The sequence below is a fragment of the Bos mutus genome, chromosome 17 (genome assembly GCF_027580195.1).
Source record: "Bos mutus isolate GX-2022 chromosome 17, NWIPB_WYAK_1.1, whole genome shotgun sequence".
NCBI classification, from domain to species: Eukaryota; Metazoa; Chordata; class Mammalia; order Artiodactyla; family Bovidae; genus Bos; species Bos mutus.
Window position 1 is genome coordinate 2,822,096 of NC_091633.1, and position 19,710 is coordinate 2,841,805.

The 19,710-nt window shown below is 48.5% G+C and overlaps 2 protein-coding genes across 4 annotated transcripts in view; both read right to left on the bottom strand.

The window, feature by feature from the left end:
• Positions 1-1,379, bottom strand: part of LIMK2 (LIM domain kinase 2) — a 54,552-nt gene extending 53,173 nt beyond the window's left edge. The window contains exon 1 of the mRNA XM_070385827.1: positions 1,197-1,379. Within this exon, the coding sequence (XP_070241928.1) occupies positions 1,197-1,212 (16 nt within the window). The 5' untranslated portion in view covers positions 1,213-1,379. The remainder of the gene's footprint in view (positions 1-1,196) is intronic.
• A 3,641-nt stretch (positions 1,380-5,020) lies between these two features.
• RNF185 (ring finger protein 185) overlaps positions 5,021-19,710 on the bottom strand; it is a 30,163-nt gene continuing 15,473 nt past the window's right edge. For all 3 annotated transcript variants that reach the window (XM_005908517.3, XM_070385830.1, XM_070385831.1), the window contains exons 3-7: positions 17,205-17,223; positions 15,053-15,165; positions 13,306-13,360; positions 9,276-9,393; positions 5,021-7,403 (exon numbers count right to left, since the gene is read on the bottom strand). In XM_005908517.3, the coding sequence (XP_005908579.1) occupies positions 7,306-7,403; positions 9,276-9,393; positions 13,306-13,360; positions 15,053-15,165; positions 17,205-17,223 (403 nt within the window). In that variant the 3' untranslated portion in view covers positions 5,021-7,305. The remainder of the gene's footprint in view (positions 7,404-9,275; positions 9,394-13,305; positions 13,361-15,052; positions 15,166-17,204; positions 17,224-19,710) is intronic.

Sequence of the window (19,710 nt, forward strand, 5' to 3'; positions counted from 1 at the left end):
GTTTCTGAGAATCAAAGTTCAAGACAGGGAACCGACATTACCTAGAGGTTAAAAAAAAATTAGAAATCATTTGAGATGAAGAAACTCTGGAAGCTTAAAAACAAAGGTAAAACAGGAAGAGACAGGCAGCATGTCTACCCCTAGCCCTCTTTCTCCAGAAGCCTATTATCAAGAATAAGGAGAAAATGCCATGCTCCCATGGTGAGGAAGTGACCCACTGGTGGCCTGCTCCTTGTATTCAGGATGGAGGAAGTGACTGTCCACAAGCTGAAAGCCAGGAAGCAGGGGGCAGATATCCAGGACAGTCTCCCTCCGCCACTATTCCCTCCTGTCAGCTCTAGAAAGCTTCTGGATGCTGACCCTGGTCGACCTAGAGGATGGGCCACCCACACAGGTGGCTGGGAAACAGTAAGGTCCTGGTGCTGGGGGACAGACAAGGAGGGCAGGAAGCTGCAGGGTGGTGTGAGGTGATGGGGAGGGGACTGCAGGCCCAGCCAACCTAACCCTGAAGCTACCCTTCACCCTTAGATACTTCCTTTTAGGAGGTGTTGGCCCACATTCCTCTCTGCTCTCAGAGGGACCCCGTGAGGGCCCCGGGGCGGGGGCCTACTTGCCCCAGAAAGATGCACTCTCCCTACCTTCCATCGCTTCCTAAACCCCCAAGGAGCCCACACTGCTTACTTCCTCAAAGAATCCGAACGCCCAGGAGACCGACCGCAACATACCCGCCAGAAGCCTTGGATCCCATGGGGAAAGCCATTCTCTCCGCAATTTTCCACAGAAAACCCATTACCCGGGAAAACTCTCCATTCCCTCAGAACTGCCTCAAACTCTGAGGTTCCCGTGCTCTCCATGTTCCCTCAAACCCCTCACTCTAAGGAAACCCGAGCTCCTCAGCTTCCAGAGTTTTAATTTCAGGACCTGCGGCCCCTAGGGCCACAGAAAAAGATGCTCCCCGGCATTCCCCCCCTCAGGGACTTCAGCTCGCGGGAAACCGACCCACTCCGCTAGCCCCCCACTTCTCGCGATCCCTCTTCCCCGCCCCCCACAACCTCCGAGTCTTCGGGGAGCGCTGCGCTCACTCGCCAAATTATCCCTCAGAGGAGCGGGGACCACACAGACAGAAACCCCGGAGAGGTCGCCAGCTCCCCTCAGGCGCCCCGAGCCCAGGACAGGACGACGCGGCCTTTTCTTACCTGCCTGCGCCGCCATGGTCCCGGAGGCGCGGAAATGAGGAGGAGACCGCTGCCACACCAGCTCGGCGAAGCTCCCGCCGCCGCCTCAGGCGCGGGAGGACCTCAGCCCCGGGTGCGAGCGGGTTGCACCGCTTACGGCGCCCGGTGAGGACCAAACCCGCACCTGGAACGGGGCCCGCCCGCCGACGCCCCGCCCAGCCGAGGCCAGGCCCCGCCCCCTTGACTCGGCTCTGTGGCAGCCCTAGCGCCCCCTAGCGCTAGAGGCGCCCGCCTTGGGTGCCCGAACTGGTGAGGGCGATTCAGAGCAGGCCTGAGACCTAACTCAGAGGACCCTCTACCCATTTTAAGGATGAAGAAAAGAGGGCTAAAGGGTCAAGTTTGACTACCTCAAAATGAGCTGAGCTGGAATGCGAACACAGGCTCTTAATCTCCAGTTCAAAGCTCTTTTCAGTAGAGCAAGAATCAAGAATATGAATCTGGAGAAACCAGGTTTACCCCTCAAATAGCTTTGGGTAGGGTGGTGGAGGGTGAGCTTTTCTTAGAAGCTTCCGGCTCAGAGAAGTCACTTGTCTAGAAGCAAGCTCACACTCGGTGGCAGATCCTTAGCAAGCCAAGTATGTACACAAATGACTCCGAAACACCAGATCTTCCAGTGGAAATATACCTGTGGTCTGGATTCACCCTTTTCGGATTCCTTTTTGTAGAGAAGAGCCCTGGACCAGGATTTAGGACAACAGACTGGTTTCTGGCAGCCACTACCTGGCTGATGGCCACTTCCCTCACTGGATTTGGTTCCCTGTGTGATGAAGGGTTGACCACATCAGCTGGTCCCTGAGGTCCTTCCTGTCTGATTCTCTTGTGCTGGGTCTTTTCTTAGATCAGATTTAGGTCATGAGAAAGTGTACAAATGACAAGGAAGGGACAGGAAGGGGGCCCAAGGAAATGAATCAGGACACGCCCACCAATGACGAAGTTCATCCCACTGACTCCAGTCCCAGCAAAGGTGAGCACAGTTCTCTTCCCTCTTGCCCTAACCATGTAGTCCAAACCAGATGCAGGTCAGATGGGCCACTGATGTCCTGAGTGTGAAGAAAGTGCTGAGGGGCAGTGGCGGAGATATGTCTGACTTCTGTTAGTTCCTAGGAAACTTCTTCAGCAGCTGGCTTTAGTGTCTGAGGAAATCTCTGCTCTGATATAGTAAAGATGAAACTGTGTGTTAAGTTAAAGTGATGGGGATCCAGGGAACTCTCCTGACAAGCCACCTCAGGGCTAGACAAAAGGCACGGGACTTTTATTTGTCCTGCACATGGAAGAGGTTACACTATATTTTCCCAGACACCCAGGCACTGGCAGCCTTGGAATCAAGACCCCTGGGAGGCTTTCCCTCTCCCTCTGCCCCAAAGCAAGGTACCCAGGTCTGTTTCATCTCCTTCCTCACTCTCTCTCCCTTCTTTCCCATCTCAAACCTCATGGTCTTCACCCACTGGGAGTGAGGGGATAAACAACTCCCCCAAGTTGCCCCCTGGGAAGCTGAGGGAACTCTGAGAAACACAAGTTAAAATGGAAAGGAAGAGAACAGCAGTCTATAGAAATGATATAACCCAGAGAAAGCTTTTCAACATGGACACAAAGAACATTTCAAAAGCACTGAACTCAAAGGGAGTTCTAGAGGGCAGAAAAGACCTGTGTGTGCAGAGAGAAGGCCCCTTGCGTTTCTGGTACCAAGTCAACTGTCCAGTTTGACTACATGACCATGGCTTGGTCAGTCCTTGAGGCCAGATACTGCTGACTGACTCACGATCAACTCTCTGGGCCGACAGAAATGGAAACCCGGGCCCTAACACCAGCTTAAGGTGCAAGAAGCTCTGCCATCCTGAGGGAACTGGTCTACTGGTCAACAGCCAGACACTCCGTGTCATTTCCATGTGCTTCAAACCAAATCAGTCTAGGATCTCTAATCTCCTCTCCCTGAATCATCCTACCTAAAATGGACTGATGAATCATCCAGAGTTACGCTTCTGTCACCTCTCTGCTCAAAAACCTGTGATAGCTCTCCACTGCCTACAAAATAACAGCCAAACCAGGCCCTCACGAGCTAACCACATCTCACCCTAAAGCCTTCTCTTCCTACTCCCGTCTCCCCAGGACTCTGCTTCTTCCTGAACGCATTCTGCCCCAGTGCCATTCTGCCATGCCTACAGCCACCAGCTGTGCCCACTGACCCCACTGCTCCCCATGTCCTCTGTAGTTCTGTTGTCCCATTCTGCCAGAAGTGCAGTCTTGTTTCTAAACTCTTAACACATTGTTATTTTCAAGTATATCATTTTGCAACCCCTGTGAACTAATCTAAATCTGCACTGTCCAGTGTGGTAGCCACTAGCCATATGTGAGATTTTAAATTAAGATTAAAAATTCAGTTCTTCAGGCCAGTAGCAACATTTCAGGAGACTGACAGCCACCCATGGCTAGCAATTACTGTGTTGCACAGCGCAGAGAACATCTAGACAGTGATCAGGAAAGGCTGCTAACATCACAAAGAGGGACTACCAGACATTATGTGTCTCCTCATATGATGCAGCAAGTATACACCACCACTTATGACACAGTCTTACAAAACAAACAAAAAATAAAGCCTGAATCTGGCCAAGTCTCTAGACTTAACAACCAACTTACAGGAAATACAAGCGTAAGTAGACTTGGTTAATACCACGGTGATGCGAACAGCAAAAGTGAAGCCGCAGAAAACTCAACAGGATAAATGAACTGGTTTCCTTAACAAATAAACCCCAAGGGAAAGAAAAGAGATGGAAAAGGACCATACAGATATAATAGAGACTTAAGACATCCAATACCAATGTATGGGTCTATTTTGGATCTCAACAGACTATACGAAAAAGTTATGAGACAACTAGGAAGATTTGAACAATGATTAGATACATGATATTAAGGAAGTACCATTAATTTTTAAAGGTACATGAAAAGTATTTTAGTTTTAAAAAAATCATTATTGAGATGCACATTGAAATACTTAATTGATGGGCTATGACTAGAATTTGCTTCCAAACAGTGTTCTAACAGGACAAATGAATTGGAGAGGAAGTGTGAGCGTGGGGATAAATTAAGGCTGGACCTGTGTTGACGGTTACTGGGGCTGGCAGACTGCTCCATGGAGGCTTTACTGTCCTGTTCTTCTGTGCTTTGTTTCCTTTTCTTACTGGGTTTATCAACTCCTAGAGCTCCCTTATCTTCAAATTTTCTACTACATCTTGACACTATTCAACTTGGTAACTCTGAGGTCAAAGTTTAAGAGGGTGAAGAGAGCTCCTTTCAGAGGGATGACCTATAGCTCTGATGTGCTGGGGAGCCTGAGGCTGGGCCAGGTTTGTAATCCCACCGTCTTCCAAGGAACTCCACAGAGCAGCACGGCCCCTGCTCAAGGTGGAGGGCACGGCTGGAGGACAACACAGCCTGCCTCGTCAAGGAACATGGAGAGACATGCTGACACTCAACAACCCAATTTTCCTCAAGGCTCTTTCGGGCCACAAGCCAGGCTCCATTGTGGCAGCCTGCAAGCTTCAGATTTCCACACACTTATCAGAACTGAGTCTGCCTGCCAGACAGGTCACAACTTGGGTGGGGCTGTCTATGAAACCAGGCCTCCAACCTAAGCTTCTCATTTCTAATTATCCACAGGTGTTTGAAGACTTCCATCCTCAGTTTAACATTCCTGAGGACACAAAGGTGCTTTGAAGAGGCCAGACCAGCGTGATGAGTCCCCAGCCTATACCCCCACTCCCCTGACACAGAAACTCCACAGCTCACAGTTATGTAAAACCATTTGTTTAATTCTAAATCAAATCACTTTCACAACAGTGAAAATTAGTGACTGGTCAAGGTGTGCCACTGTACACGGTGTTGTTTTCTGATAGGTGGCAGGAGGGGCTGGGGACCAAGAACATAAAACACACACAGAAGAAAGGAAAACTGCCTCGGCAGAGAGGCGCCGTGGTGAGCCTGTGGGGGATGGGGGTGGGGGAGTGGTGGAAGGGGGCTCCCTGTCGGGGCTGGGCCAGCAGTCCCAAGTCGGCTCTCCTGCCCCAACTCCTGGCAGAGGGCAAGTGGGGACCTGCAAGGTTCAAGATGAGCACAGGGCCAACCTGGCTTTTCTAACAGTTTCCTGGGATGCCTTTGCTGGTGGAGCTCTCCTGGGCTCACTCCACTTCACTGACGGGTCCAAATTATTTGTCTTCCTACCTGCAACCCTTCTTTCTTTAACCTTTCTTCTGCAGACCCATTTCTGTTGGATCCATCCAACTGAAGTCCTCTTGCCCATCACTAGGTGGGGCCATCGCACTGAGAAACTTCAGGGGGCCTCACACTTTGGGGATTTCCAGAGGTGAGAAAAAGAGCACTCTTCTGTGGGCGCCCAGAGAATGTTTAAAATCCATCAGGCACACTGTAAAGCAGGTGGCTTATTCCTACCAAATGGGCTCGGTAAACGAACCACCTATTCAATACTTGTGTTTTGTCGGTTTGAACACTGAGCTCTGGCATTGAAAGGTACGGGGCTGGGGAAGGGGGCTGCAGTGAAGAGGGCAGAGGGCCTCCCTCATCTTCCTCCAGGTCTCGGTTTCCACAGGCTGTGCAGAGCCGTATCTGGAACACACACTAGGTGGGGCTCTCAACTGGGGTAAACCCAGGAGCAGTGTGGACCGGTGAAGGGAGAGAGCCCCAGAGTAAATCCACCTCCCCCCATCCCGAGGGTCTCTCCTGCAAGAGACTAGATTTCTAGGAAGAGGCCAGACCAGCAGAGCGAGATCCATCCCACCCGGTAAGCTGGCTTGCTGCCGGCACCACTCTTCCTCAATCAGATTCAGAGTGAAAATCAGATCAAGGGCTGGGGACGAATGGCTTCCCTGGACGTTTCCAGGGGAAGGTTTCCACGGGAAGACTGCATCCTCTTATCATGCTGAGGCTCCTGGTCTCTGCGCCCGGCTCTACAAAACACCAGGGGCTCTGGAGGTGCGTGCTCCCCTGGTTTTAGCACACACACAGAAGGTCTTGGAGCCATACCAAAATCAGAGTCACATGCCGGTCTCCCCCTCCCTGCCTCTTCATTAAGGACAATCTGGCTTCTGAGGAGAGTGGTCTTCAACATGCTGCTGGGATGACTCAACACGGCCCCCTAGTATCCTCTGGGGGGTCTGGGAGAGGATGCACCCAGAGCTTCTGCAGCCTTTGGGATGGCTGCTTGTTCAATCCTTTCTGCACCCGAGCTCGGAACCCCACCTGAGTTCCACAGCAGATCTTTCCTAAGATGCAGTCGGTCCCGGGCTCGGCAATCACCTGGGTTGGTGGCCCCGAGCAGGAGGCAGATGTGCACCGTTCTGGAGGGTAAGGTGATGGGCAACCACATGTCTCTGCAGGTAATCTACGTCAAGAAATCAGGAGGTCATTCAGGCCACTCTGGAGCCGAAGACATTGAACAAGGCCCAGAGGCAATATATCTTTGGGTCTCCGGTGAGTTCATGAATCAACCCCAGCTCCAGCTGCTGCAATTAGGTTCTTAATAGAACGGCAATTTCATGCATGTCTGCGGAGGAGGAAGAGGAGGAAACAGGACAGAACAGGACTGGGATGTGGCAGGGGAACCTCTCTGTTCAAGGAGTCCCACTGACTTCAGAGGCCACTCACCAAGGGGTATTTAAAGAGATGGAAGAAAGTTCCCATACTGGGCTCATCCCTTTGTCTTTGTAATGTTAACTTTGGGGGAAACTGGACAGTTCCTCTTCTCCTGCTTCTCCCCTGTGTGGAGTCAGGACCTGCTGAGCTGGCTGGAACCGGATTTCATGGTGTAACCAGTGAGAGACGGACTCGATGCCAAGGCCTGAGGTTACAGCAGGGTGTTTACAGCAGTGGCCAGACTCCAGGGTCCTCAACGGCTGGTCTTGAGTCCCAAAACTCTGATGGAGAAGCAAGACTCCTTGATGTGTCACTAACCCCACTGATTCCAGGGGTCAGGATTAGCCAGGAAGTCAAACATCAAGAGTGGGGGTGGCGTGTCACCGGTCCAGCGGCCCTGCCGTGGGTGTGGGCCGGGAGCCCAGCATTAGGCAATCAATAGCCAGAACATGATCACCAGGGCCACAAACAGGAAGAGGCGTGAGAGGAACTGCTCGTCCACGTACTGGGGCGTTCCTGGGACAGCTGGAGGGACACAAGGGAGGGGAGAGGCTGTGAGAATGCTACAGCTGTGCACACTGCCCGCTGGGGTCAGAAGTCCAGAGCATCAACCTTCGTCTCTTTACAAGAGAATCCTGCTACACTAAAAATATTTCCAACCCCAAATAATATCAGACAAAACAAAATTAGAATTATTTGAAAAATGTGGAATCATGTAACAATGAGGATAAAAGTCTCCAGTTTATCCTAAGAGGGTTTTTGCCTGCAGGTGCACAAAGAATAGGAAAGTCTAAGAGGAAGAAAAGAAAAGCTGCGATCTGTTAAGTATCTGATGTACGCTGTTTAGTGTACACATTACGGCCTGGTAGGTATTTTCATCCCATTTTGTGTAACAAGAACTGAAGCACAGGTATGAGGGGACCTTCCCAACATCTCAAGGTCCATGAGCTGGTGGAGACGCCACAGCTGTGCTCTCAGCCTCTGCACACCATCTCCGGGTTCTGGCACTGGTGAGTCAGGAGGTGTTTCACGGAGCCCCGTGTGGGGTGCCTTCCTTTTTCAGAGGCAAGAATGAGCACCCAGACAGACAAGACGACCTGTCTCCCTTAGTGCATAGCAGGCTCGGGGCAAAAGTGGGCTGAGAGCCTGGGTCTCCACTCCTCTCCGCTCTGAGAAAAGCTACTATACAGAGCTCCTCCTCCTGCCTGTGGGGCAAGGAGTTAGGAGAATCTCCATCCCAGATGGGCAAACTGTACCCAACACGACAGGGAAAACCGCCTGTGACTGGGGCAGGGGGGTGGAGTGGCCCAAGGGCAGCCTGGCTGTGCGCCTGGGAAGCCCAGGTGAGACTGGGCCAGGCTGGATGGAACCGTGCTGCCAGGCAGGTGCCTGCTCCTCCCAGGGCCCTGACTGGCTCCTTTGGAGCACAGCACACCCGGCGCTGCGGGACCTCTCTCCTCTGCTGAAACAGCAGATGGACAGAGGAGAGACTTCTGGGGTGGAGGAAGTCAGGAAGGCCAGTCCCCAGATTGTGTGGTGCTGCGTTCCTCCCCAGTGAGGCACTCTGGTGGAGTCAGGCAGGCTGGAAGGCAACAAAGACTCATGGATTGTCTGCCACGTGCCAAGCACCAGGATGGAGGTACGAGGAGAATGGACAGCTCAGGAGAGGCTCCTGTCCTGAGAGTGTGAGCTCCTGGTCCGGAACCATGCACTGTGCCCTGCACACCGGAGGCCCCAGTGAGCACGGGCTCCACTCAGTGGCCTTGGCAGCTCCAGGGTCATGATCCAGGCCCGGGCATCAGACTGTAACAGAGCCCAGGGCATCTACCTCGCCACCCTGCCCGACACTGAACGAGCTGGCACGCAAGCTAGCTAAAGGGAGAAAGGCAGAAGCAGGTGGCAGACCCAGGCAGAGTTCCCAAAGGGCTGGGACTTAGGACCAGCCGCATGTGTGTCCTGGGGGAAAATGGCCAAAGATGCTAGTAATCGAGAGGTCCTGACTCCATGCAGTCTCCCTGCCCTCCCCGCCCCCAATGGTCAAAGGTGAGGCGTATGTGCCCAGGATGATGCTTCTACTCAGCTGGTACAGTTTATCTCTTTTCATTTTAGGGGCATGGGAAATATCTTGGGAACCACTACTGAGCGTTTTCTGGTTTGTAAAATGGAGCTGATTGCACCCCCATCCCACGGGCTCATTGGGAGGACCCCGAGTTTATGATGGAAAGCATTCTGAACACGCCTAACACTTGGTAAGTGTGCAGTGTCATGACCAGGACTACCAGTAATCTGGAAAGAGTTTAGCGCATTTTGAAAAGCCTGATTATCCATGTAGTAACATACATATTGTGCAATTCCAAGGAGTCCACAAGAAAAATTACCAAGAGAACAGGGTCTTACCTGGAGGAGGCCTCCCATCATTTATGTTAAATGCTGTGGCAAATATGCCAAAGGGAAAGGCCCCAATTCCAAAAGACATCTGGAAGCCACCATCTCCGAATCCAAACCCTTGGAATCCCTGTGTGGAAGAGACGCAATTCAGAACCAGCAGGTTTCTCCCCTACTTGTCACATGTCACCTTACTTACGTGTGGCACCTCCCACCCTCTTTTCCTCCCATCTCAACCCCAAGGCAGAGGAGCTCTGCTCTTCTGCCCTTCCAGGTGGCCCAGCTAAGGAGCTGTGAATGCCAGAAAGGGCTGGCTCTGGCCCAAAGTAGAACTCTCTGCTGATGCATGTGAGGGTTCTCAGAGCTCCAGGGGTTCTTTCCCAGAGTCCCACACTAGCCAGAAAACTCTTCATGCTTTGTAACAGCCGAAGTGGCAATAACCCCCATGCCCAATTACAAAGGAACATAGAACAAGCTACACACTATCTGTAACAGCAATAGAAAGTGGAACCGTAATCAGCCAACAATGGAGACCATGATCACAATTTCCATACCTCCTCCCAGAGAACATTACGGTGACTATGCAGGAACACAGAAAGACTCTTGTGACAAGTTATCAGATGAAACTGTTTGAACACCATGATCACAGGTACAAGACAATACGTACACAGGTGGAAAAGATATGGGTAAGTATTTTCCCTCAAATTTTTCTTTTAATATTGTCACAGAGAATTTTAAAACTTCAAAACACCTTTTCTCCTGATTATAAAAGTAATATATGCTGGCTATGAGAAATTCACATATTGTAAGAATAAATGACATAGAAGTCAGAGGTCTCCTTGTTCACCCTCCACTTCATAACTCCTGCCTGCAATGATCACTGCCAGCAGTCTGGTATCATCCTCAGCTTTTCTCTCTATAATGTGTTCTACCCGGCATCATCTTTCACATGAAAAGATTCGGCAGGAACTGCAATATTGTAAATAGGTTAACTCCTATTTTCTAAGGGCCAACTTTGTGCTGGGCATCAAGTGAAGTACTGGGACACTCAAATCACATTTAATTCTTACATCAGCATCACCCACATTCACAGATAACCAAACCAAGGCTCAGAGGTGAAATAACTTGACCAAGATCACACAGCTGGTAAGGGGTAGAGTTTAGATCTGAAACTAGATCAATAATATGGTTTGAAAATCCACGCTTTTTTTCTTTTTTAATATTTGGCTACACCAGGTCTGTGCTAGTTGTGGCATGTGGGATCCAGTCCCTGACTAGGGATGGAACCTGGGCCCCCTGCCTTGGGAGCTCAGAGTTTTAGCCACTGAACCACCAGCGAAGTCCCAAAGCATATTGTTTTATTTTTTTGGCAGCACTGAGCAGCATTTGGGATCTTAGTTTCCTGACCAGGGATCGATCCTGAGCCCCCTGTAATGGAAGTGCAGAGTCTTAATCACGTGGACCCCTCTTCCCCCTCCATGTTCTTAATTACTGTGCACATCTTAAAAAAACTCTCCTCCTCTGCATCCATGGGTAGATCCTTAGAACAAATGATTTTAAAATAATTTTAATAAGAAAAATTGTTGGGCTAACTGCTCTTCACAAAGAGCTGACCAGCTGCACTTGTGAGCCTTTCGAAGGTCATGGAAGTGGCCGCCCCCATCCCTACTGAGCGTAGCCTGGCACCAGCTCTGAACTTCCTGCTGGACCGCACTACCCATAAAGCCTAACAGCCGATTTTGATAAGATGTACAGGGAAGAAAACAACTGGTTTCCATATCCTTGGTACAGAAAAGCCTTCGACTCAGAACCAGCCTGGTAGAGTCTGAGGGCTCCTGGGATCAGGGCTGCCTTACCTAGAAAGATGCAACTGCTTCATCAGGAACCACCACCTCATTCAGGGCCAGCCCAAGGACTGGCCCTCCAGCCCCACTTCCAGCAACACCTCTGCAACCCCACAAGTCCTCACAGGCTTCTGCTCCTGGGGCAGAGCAGGCAAAGCCTGACTGGCGGCTGTGAGTGGCGCTGGTCAACGTCAGAGGTACATCTCAGTTTTCACAGCCAGGGCCTCCGCCTTCCTGGGGCCTCGGATTACTGTGTTAGGAGCAATGCTCTGCTGGGAACCAAAGCCTGGGATGGTTAACGTGGGGTCATCTGGTAGTCAAGAGCCAGGACTTCAATACAAGCCTGGTCTAGGTTTCAGCTTTGTGTGGCCCCGGACAAGTCACTTCACAAGCCTCAGTTTTCTCTTTTGTTCAGTGCATTGATGTAAGGTTTAAATAAGATCATACACATAAAGCCTTAACATACAGTTCTTTGCATATAATAATCATTCATCAAGTGTTCACTGCTGTTACTAAGATCCTCATTCTGAAAGCAACTAAAAGGTCCTTCAATGAAAAAAAAAAACAAATTATAATGCATCAAAATTCAATGAAATAAGTATTTTTTATTATTATTAAAACTAATAAAGAGGACATGAAGAACATTATGGAAAATATTGTCAAAATTAAATTTTAGCACTGGTAATCAGCTATACCCCAATACACAATAAAAAATTTAAAATTAAACAATTTTCTTGAAGAAGAAAGCAGAATACTAATGGCTACATAAAAATATACATACACAAGCACACAGACGAAAAGATGGGGAAATGAAATATACTTGTTTTGTGCACATTTAAATGTGCAAATTTTTAATCCAGTAACTCTACTAAGAATTTATCCCAGTAATCATGAACCTGCAAAAAAGTTATAAATTCATCAGAGGGGGAATTCTCTAGTGGTCCAGTAGTTTAGACTCGGTGCTTTCACTGTCGAGGGCCTGGGTTCAATCCCTGGTTGGGGAACTAAGATCCTACAAGCTGGCTGTGCAGTTGGCCAAAAAAAAATTCACCAGAGTATTTTTTAAATATAAAAAAGAAAAGGAAGCAGTTAGATATCCATTCAATCCAAAGGATTAAATAAATTACATTAAGTCCATCTGATCACTTAAATGGCCATGAAGTAAAATATTACTGATGCAAAATCTCAAGATACATCATTACAAATCCCTCCCTCTCTGAGGATATTTCTCATTGTATTGTGCATTTCTCATTGTATTGTGCTTCACAGACGCTGTGTTTTTTACAAATGGAAGGTTATGGCAACCCTGCATTAAGTAAGTCTAAAGGCACCATTTTTCCAACATCATTTGTTTGATGTATCATATTTTGCTAATTCTCGCAGTATTCCAGACTTGTTCATTATTAGACTTGTTATGGTGATCTACGATCAGTAATCTCTGGTGTTACTACTACTAAGACTTGCTGAAGGTTTTGATGATAGCATTTTTTAGCAATAAAGTATTTCTTAATTGAAGTATATACTTTTTTTGGCCATAATTTAATTTACTGTCTAAAAATTATGTCTGCTTATTACACGTTTAATAGACTATACTGCAAACATAACTTTTATACGCACTGGGAACACCAAAAAAATTGTGTGACTTGCTTTACTGTGATACTCACTCTACTGTGGCAGTCTGGAACGGAACCTGAAATATCTCCCAGAGCTGCCTATGAACTCCACAGACGCAGGGATCTTTAGTATGTTCACTATGTACATCACCAGTGCCTAGATTGATGCCCAGCATACAGAAGGCATTAAATAAAATTTTAAAAGAAATATTTTTAAAAATAAATTTTTAATTTAAAAAGAAAGAATACAATTTTAAAAGGTGGTTACAAAACAGGAGCCAAATGCCATAAAAATAAAAATATATGTATACAAACAGATCTATCTGTAAAAGATACACACACAAATCTATAAAGTTTGTGTACACAGATAATTATAGAAAAATAGAAAAGTAAACAGACCAAAATGTTTCCAGTGGTTATCTCTGGATGGTGTGATTATAAGTTATTTTCTCCCCTCTTTTCCTTTCTGTATTTTGCAAATTTCCCTTTACTTTTGTAATCAAGGAGAAATAGTGTAGGGCCAAGAGGGAAACTTCTAAAGTCAGGGGCTCATTTCAAGAAGGTTTGTTCTAGAATTTTCCTTACCCCCCTGTTCTCCGGCTCTGGCCTCTGTCCTTGAGGACGGGGAGGGGTCTTCTCTCTGAAACAGAAACGGTGTAAAGTCAGTCCATTAGGAAACGCTTTGATCTGTTTCCTGAGTGGGGGAGCCCTTCACCAAAAAGGTCAAGGCCAGGGCTCCTTTTCCTGCCATGCACATGAACCAATGCCCAGTCAGATCAACTATCAACTCTGTGCTACCTGCAATTGCCTTTCCCTAGTGTGTAGCCTGGTGGGCTGCAGTCCATGGGGTAGCTACGAGTTGGACATGACTGAGCGACCTCACTTTCACTTTTCACTTTCATGCACTGGAGAAGGAAATGGCAACCCACTCCAGTGTTCTTGCCTTGAGAATCCCAGGGACGGGAGAGCCTGGTGGGCTGCCGTCTATGGGGTCACACAGAGTAGGACACGACTGAAGCGACTTAGCAGCAGCAGCAGCAACAGCAGCAGTGTGTAGAAAACCAGAGAGAAAATCCACTTGCTACAAGATGCTCATCAGATTGCTCTTGGCTTACTCCTCTAATAGAGAGCTGGACCCAGACTGGTTATGACTGCCAGTGGGTCACTGTGTCAAAAACCCAAAATCCAAATTGGAACAGAAGATGGCCTGTCAGCAGAGAGGGCTGAGATTCAGGGTCTCTCCGTTCCACCCCATCACCTTCAGCTTTATGTCCCACTACTCTTGGGCAAGTACTTTGCTCATTACCCATCAGGCAGCAGGCTATGACAGACACCACTTCTGAAGTGCTTGTGGGTTAAAGGGGCTGTAAAATATCACACTACTGTGTAGAAGGCACTTCTTTAATGGAGGTGCCAACTGAACGGAGCAGGGTGCAAGCACCTAATGTGGGGAGGAAAGGGGGCTTCAAGGAGGAGGTGACTTTAGGGCTGCTCATTAAAGATGGAGAATTTATAGAGGAGGAGCGGGGAGTTGAGCAGGACCAACAGGGTAGAAAGGGCAAAGGGACAATAAATACAAAGGCTCATGAAGGTAAAAGGGTAAGTGTGTCCCTTAAGGGAAGGCCAGTGTGTCTGGGTACAGGGTATGCTGGAGTGGGGTGGAAGGTTAAGAGACACTGCAGGAGTTTGGGGCGAGGGGGTGGAGGGAGAGAGAGAGAGAGAGAGAGAGAGAGAGAGAGAGAGAGTGTGTGTGTGTGTGTGTGTGTGTGTGTGTCTATGTGTGTGCCTATGTGTGTGTGATGCTGGAAGAGATAGTGTGTGGGGGAGGAGCTGCAGGAAGAGAGTGTGTTTATGTGTGTGTGTGCGTGTGCACGCACCACACCATGCAGGCTCTCAGTACTTGTGTCTACAGCATGCCAGACCTGCTCATGCCTCCATCTCCAGAAATCTCAGACCCCAGAAAGTCTCCCAATCCCATTTCCTCCCCCTGACTCTCTACATCACTGCTACAGCCACCGCCCTCCCTGCAGATCCTCCCGCTGGATACCCTGCTTCCCAGGCTCCCTCACAGCACTCTGCACACCTGCGGTGGTGGAGTCCGGGGTGCTGCCCAGCACATGACCAGCCCACGAGCAGGTGCTCAGAGCACGTCTGTTACAGCCCAGCAAGTGGCAACCTAGCTCCGCTCCCCTCCTGGCTGACTCCCATCTGGATCTCAAGCGTCTGGAAACTGAGGGTCTCTAAGCACCTACTAAAGGGTGGGGGTGAGGGGTGCTGAATGGAAGTGAGTATGTGTCCACGGGGAGCAGTAAGAGGGGCCCCATGGACTCACCTGGGGTCCTGCTGCCCAGTGCTGCCCCTGCCATAGAGCGGGATGACCTTGTCGCGGCTGATGCCAGCTTTGCAAACTGGACACACCTGTCTGTTAGGTCTCGTCTCCAACCACTGCAAGCAGGAGAGAAAAGTGCATGAAGGGCGGAAGCCCACCAGGGTGGTCTGTCAGAGCCAGCAGAGGACCAGAGGTCTCACACTGGAAACATGAACACCAGCAAGGAACATCGCAAGGAACCCAAGTCTCTCATCCTGCACCTGGCACCTGATAAATATTTACTAGTGGTGCAATCAAAATTGCCTTTAAATGCTATCATAATTAAACAGGCTTTTTAATGCTTCGTTCTCTCATGGGGCTTCCCAGCAGGAAGAAACTGCAGGCCTGGAGCTGTGTCAAGAGGTCTGACAGACCCAGTCTCAAGTTAGGCTGCAGATATAACAAGGGCTTCCCAGGTGTCACAGTGGCAAAGAATCCACCTGCCAAGCCGGAGATGTAGGTTTGATCCCTGGGTGGGGAAGATCCTCCGAGAAGAAAATGGCAACCCACTCCAGTATTCTTGCCTGGGAAATTCCAGACAGAGGAGCCTGGCGGGCTATAGACCATGGAATTGCAAAGACTCAGACGTAACTGAGCACGCACATGTAAGTGTAACAAACTTTATTTTTCTTTTTGGCCATGCCATGTGTTATGTAGGATCTCAGTTTCCCGACCAGGGATTGAATCTCCACCCCCTGCCTTGGGAGCACAGAGTTTTAACTATCGGACCCCAGGGAAGTCCCAAAATAACAAACTTTAAATCTCCACCTCCTCAACAGGTCAATTGTATGATCCTGACAGTCATATTTTTCTGTTTCTTATTTTTACAGCATTTCCTCAACAACTATGTACCTTAGTCATCAGTATCTAGACATAAACTGACCATTTTCTGGTTATTTACTATGTGCTAAGGATAGATTTTTCTTATTATCTAAATTTGCTTAGTGTTTTTTAATGCATTTCCATTAATTTGTGCATTCAACTACTTCTTTCAAAATTAAAAACAACAATCCCATTTTGAGTTTTCTAGGTCCTTTCCCTGGTTGTATTAAAATAATTTTAGTTTTCTCAAAAACAAAATTAAAATAAAAATACATTACGTTAGTGTCTTTATAGACATTAGATACTGATTTATAATCTCTCTCTCTATACATATACACACACATACATACACACTCAATATTTATCTTAAAGCATAAATTGTACCTTTAGACACAATGATACGTCATTTATCACACAAATGTGAATCTAGAATTTCAGGGCAAGGAGAACGCAGCATCTGACGGTTTTATACCCTACTGCCTTTATTTTACTGTCAAAAGCGTGAAAATGTGCTACGTGCTCTCTATCGATTTAGAACAGACGTGCTCTACCAGGTTCCACTGGGGTCAGAATGCACAGCCTGGAAACGCAGTGGAAAGCCCTCTCGCTTCCTCTGCTTCTCCCGTTCAGATTCTGAGGCTCCAGCAGTCTGGAACTTCTAACCTCCCTCTACATTCCCAAGCCACCTACGAGTACAGGGCTTGACTGCCAACAACCATGGAGACTGTCAGCCAGCAGCGATTATTCACAGCCAGCCATCAATGCCAGGCCCCGCTCTGTCCCACCAAGCAGGCGCCTGGGTCTTGGAGAAGACTTACCAACTGGTTTTCATAATAATCAAATGCTGGGAAAACAGACTTTTTCATAGAAGCTCTCCATTGAGACGAAAAGAGTTCTCCCCTTCCTAGTATTTTCAAGGCCTTTAAGGCTAGACAGAGTGCTGATATGATGGGAGGTACTTTTTATAGAAACACAATCTCAACAATAAAATCTAACATACTATCACATCCAATCTGATTTACACATGAGGGAATGAGACCCAGAGAGGAGCAGCTTGCCAAAGCCACAAAGGCCACTGGCAGCAGTCAGGAGCACCCCGCCTGGGACGCCACTGACCTCTTGTTTCATCAAGTGGCTGTCAGCAGGCAGGTGAATACACAGGGTTAGGGGGAACACAGGCAAATGAGCCCACAAGCAGGGGAGATTGCAGCTGCTGACAGCAGTCTCCTGAGACCAGGGGTGTCTTGTGCAACCACAGCTGATGAAAGACAAAGTAAAATGAAATGCATCTTACCTGATGTAAACACGGCCAACTGCAAGAGTCCCCAGGGCAAGCATTCATCAAGGAGAAAGAGAAAGGGGGAAAGGTAAAAAAATGATTTCGTTAACAGAAACACTGGGTGTGGTGGGAGCAGAGAAAGGGGCAACAGGACTGAACTGTGGAGTACTGCAGCCCACTGAGAGCCTGTGGGGACTGATGGTATCAGAAATTAGCAAAGACTGAGCTAAAGCCACAGAGGAAGAGAAGCAATGGGGACAAGACCCGAGTCTCTACCCTCGGAGTCCCACTACTTATGAAGATCCCCAGGCTCCAGACCCTCCCCAAACCAGCTTTTCTACAAATCGACCTCTGGGGGGGTTACGACCTCTGAAGGAAACCAACAAAAGCTAAGGATCCTCCGTGCAGGGAAATTCACGGGGGCATCCTCACACACACGCACGTGCACACATGTCCTATTTTAGACTCAACTTCAGTGGGTTCACAGCCTCCTCAGGCCCCCAAGGAAGGTGGGATCTAGACCCAATTTAACAAAATCTTCAGGCTGTTCTCAGCCCTGAGAGCTCTGCAGGCAGGAAGCAGCTTAAAAGTTCAAGGGCACGGTAAAGACATTGTGAAATAATGGAAAGACGGGGACACTGCTTGGCAGAAAGGTCTACATTCAGCTTAGGGAGAGACTGCTGCCTGATTTCTCATTTTACAAATGAAGAAACCAAACTCTGAAACATGACACCACTTGCCTGTGGCACCAGGACTAAAACAGAAGTCTGGGCTTCCCTGGCGCAGTGGTAAAGAACCCTCCTGCCAATGCAGGAGACATGGGTTCAATCCCTGATCTGGGAAGACTCCACATGCCACAGAACAACTGAGCTCGTGCACCACAACCACTGAAGCCTGAGCACCCCACACCCTGCCCTCTGCAACACGAGAGACCACTGCAACCAGAGGCCTGCAACGAGAGGCAGACCTGCTCAGCAGCGGAGGTTCAGCACAGTCAGAAACAAACAAAACAAGTCTTCTGGCTTCCAGTTTCCTGTCCCTCTGCTGCCCAGCACTGGGTGCAGGAGACATTTACAGAACTGAAGGAAAAGTTACTCTACCTCCAGATTTATTCTTTCTCTCTTCATTCATTCATCCACTCAACCAACAAACACTTGGTGCATGCCTACCAAGCGCTAGGACAGTAGAAAACGCAGACGCAACGTATCTCCTCTGGACTCAGACGATAATTCCTTTCCCAATTACTGAACTTTACCCTCATAACCCAGAACACACAACCTCCCTGGACATAACAGACACCTGACTCCAACGTTAACCCTGCAACTCCATTCCCAACAGAGCAGAGGGCACCCCAAATTGTGGCAGCTCTCCAGTGGCAACTTCCCTCACAGGCTGCAGGGGAGAAGACAGGGTGCCTCTCCAGGAAAAATTCTGGATTCTAACAATGATGATGGTCACTCCCAGGCATTAAACAACCACTGTGTGCCAGGCTATGGCTGAATGACTATTCCTGTTTCCATGTCACTCAACAGTCGTCACACTAACCTTCGAGGCAACTGTCTCCACTTCACAGACAAGGAAGCTGGGGTTCAGAGCGAGGACAGCAGATTTGCTTGGGGACAAACCACTAGGGTTGGAAGCATTTGTTTCATTTTTGAATGTGTTCTTTCCAATGGTACCCTGACTGAATTCTTAATTTTTTAAAATCTTGGTTTTATGATATCTCAGTCACAAAACTAGAGTATCTTCAATTTCTAAGAGAGGGCTGATGACAAACAGTTCTTGCATAAAACTTAATAATCAAAGCAAGAGCCTCCAAAAAAAAAAATCGCTAATAAATTTATCCTTTTCCCTGTTGCCAATTTAAACTTACTGACACGTTATTTAAATGACCCTTTCTTCACACCAATCCTCTGCTCAAAAATATTCAACAGCTCCATGTTCTGCTTAATCAAATCTAGGTTTGACAATCTAGCCCAATCCTCCTCTAACCCTCTTGCTTCTAATACTTCCTTGCCCACACAGCAGCTTCAGGTGTCACATGAACCTGACCATGCAAACCACCTGCCTCGGGCGGCACGCTCTGCACCTTACCTGGCTGGCACTCTCATCCCTCTCGTTTACCCAATTTAACCCTCAGGGTCCAGCTCAAAAGCAAGAGCAAAAAAATAAATCAATAAAATCTTGACATCCACCCAGATTCTCAGAGCCAGGAGGGGCTTCTATAAGCACCAAGGCTGAAATGGACACGGACTCTGTCACTTCATTTTGATATACGTAAAATATGGTAACAAACATCAGGATCACAGCTAAAACATACCATTTCTACATGCTCTTCTAAGTCACTGAATGCTCCCAAACAACCCTATAAAATGAAGCACTGTGTGTGGAAGCACCTTGCCCACGGTCACTCAGGAGGAAAGTGGTGGAGTCAGGATTCAGGGCAAGATCCTTGCTCAGGGCCATTGCACTGTAACTGCCTCTTGGCTCAGTGCAGCAAGTGGGCATGGAGTGGTGCTCA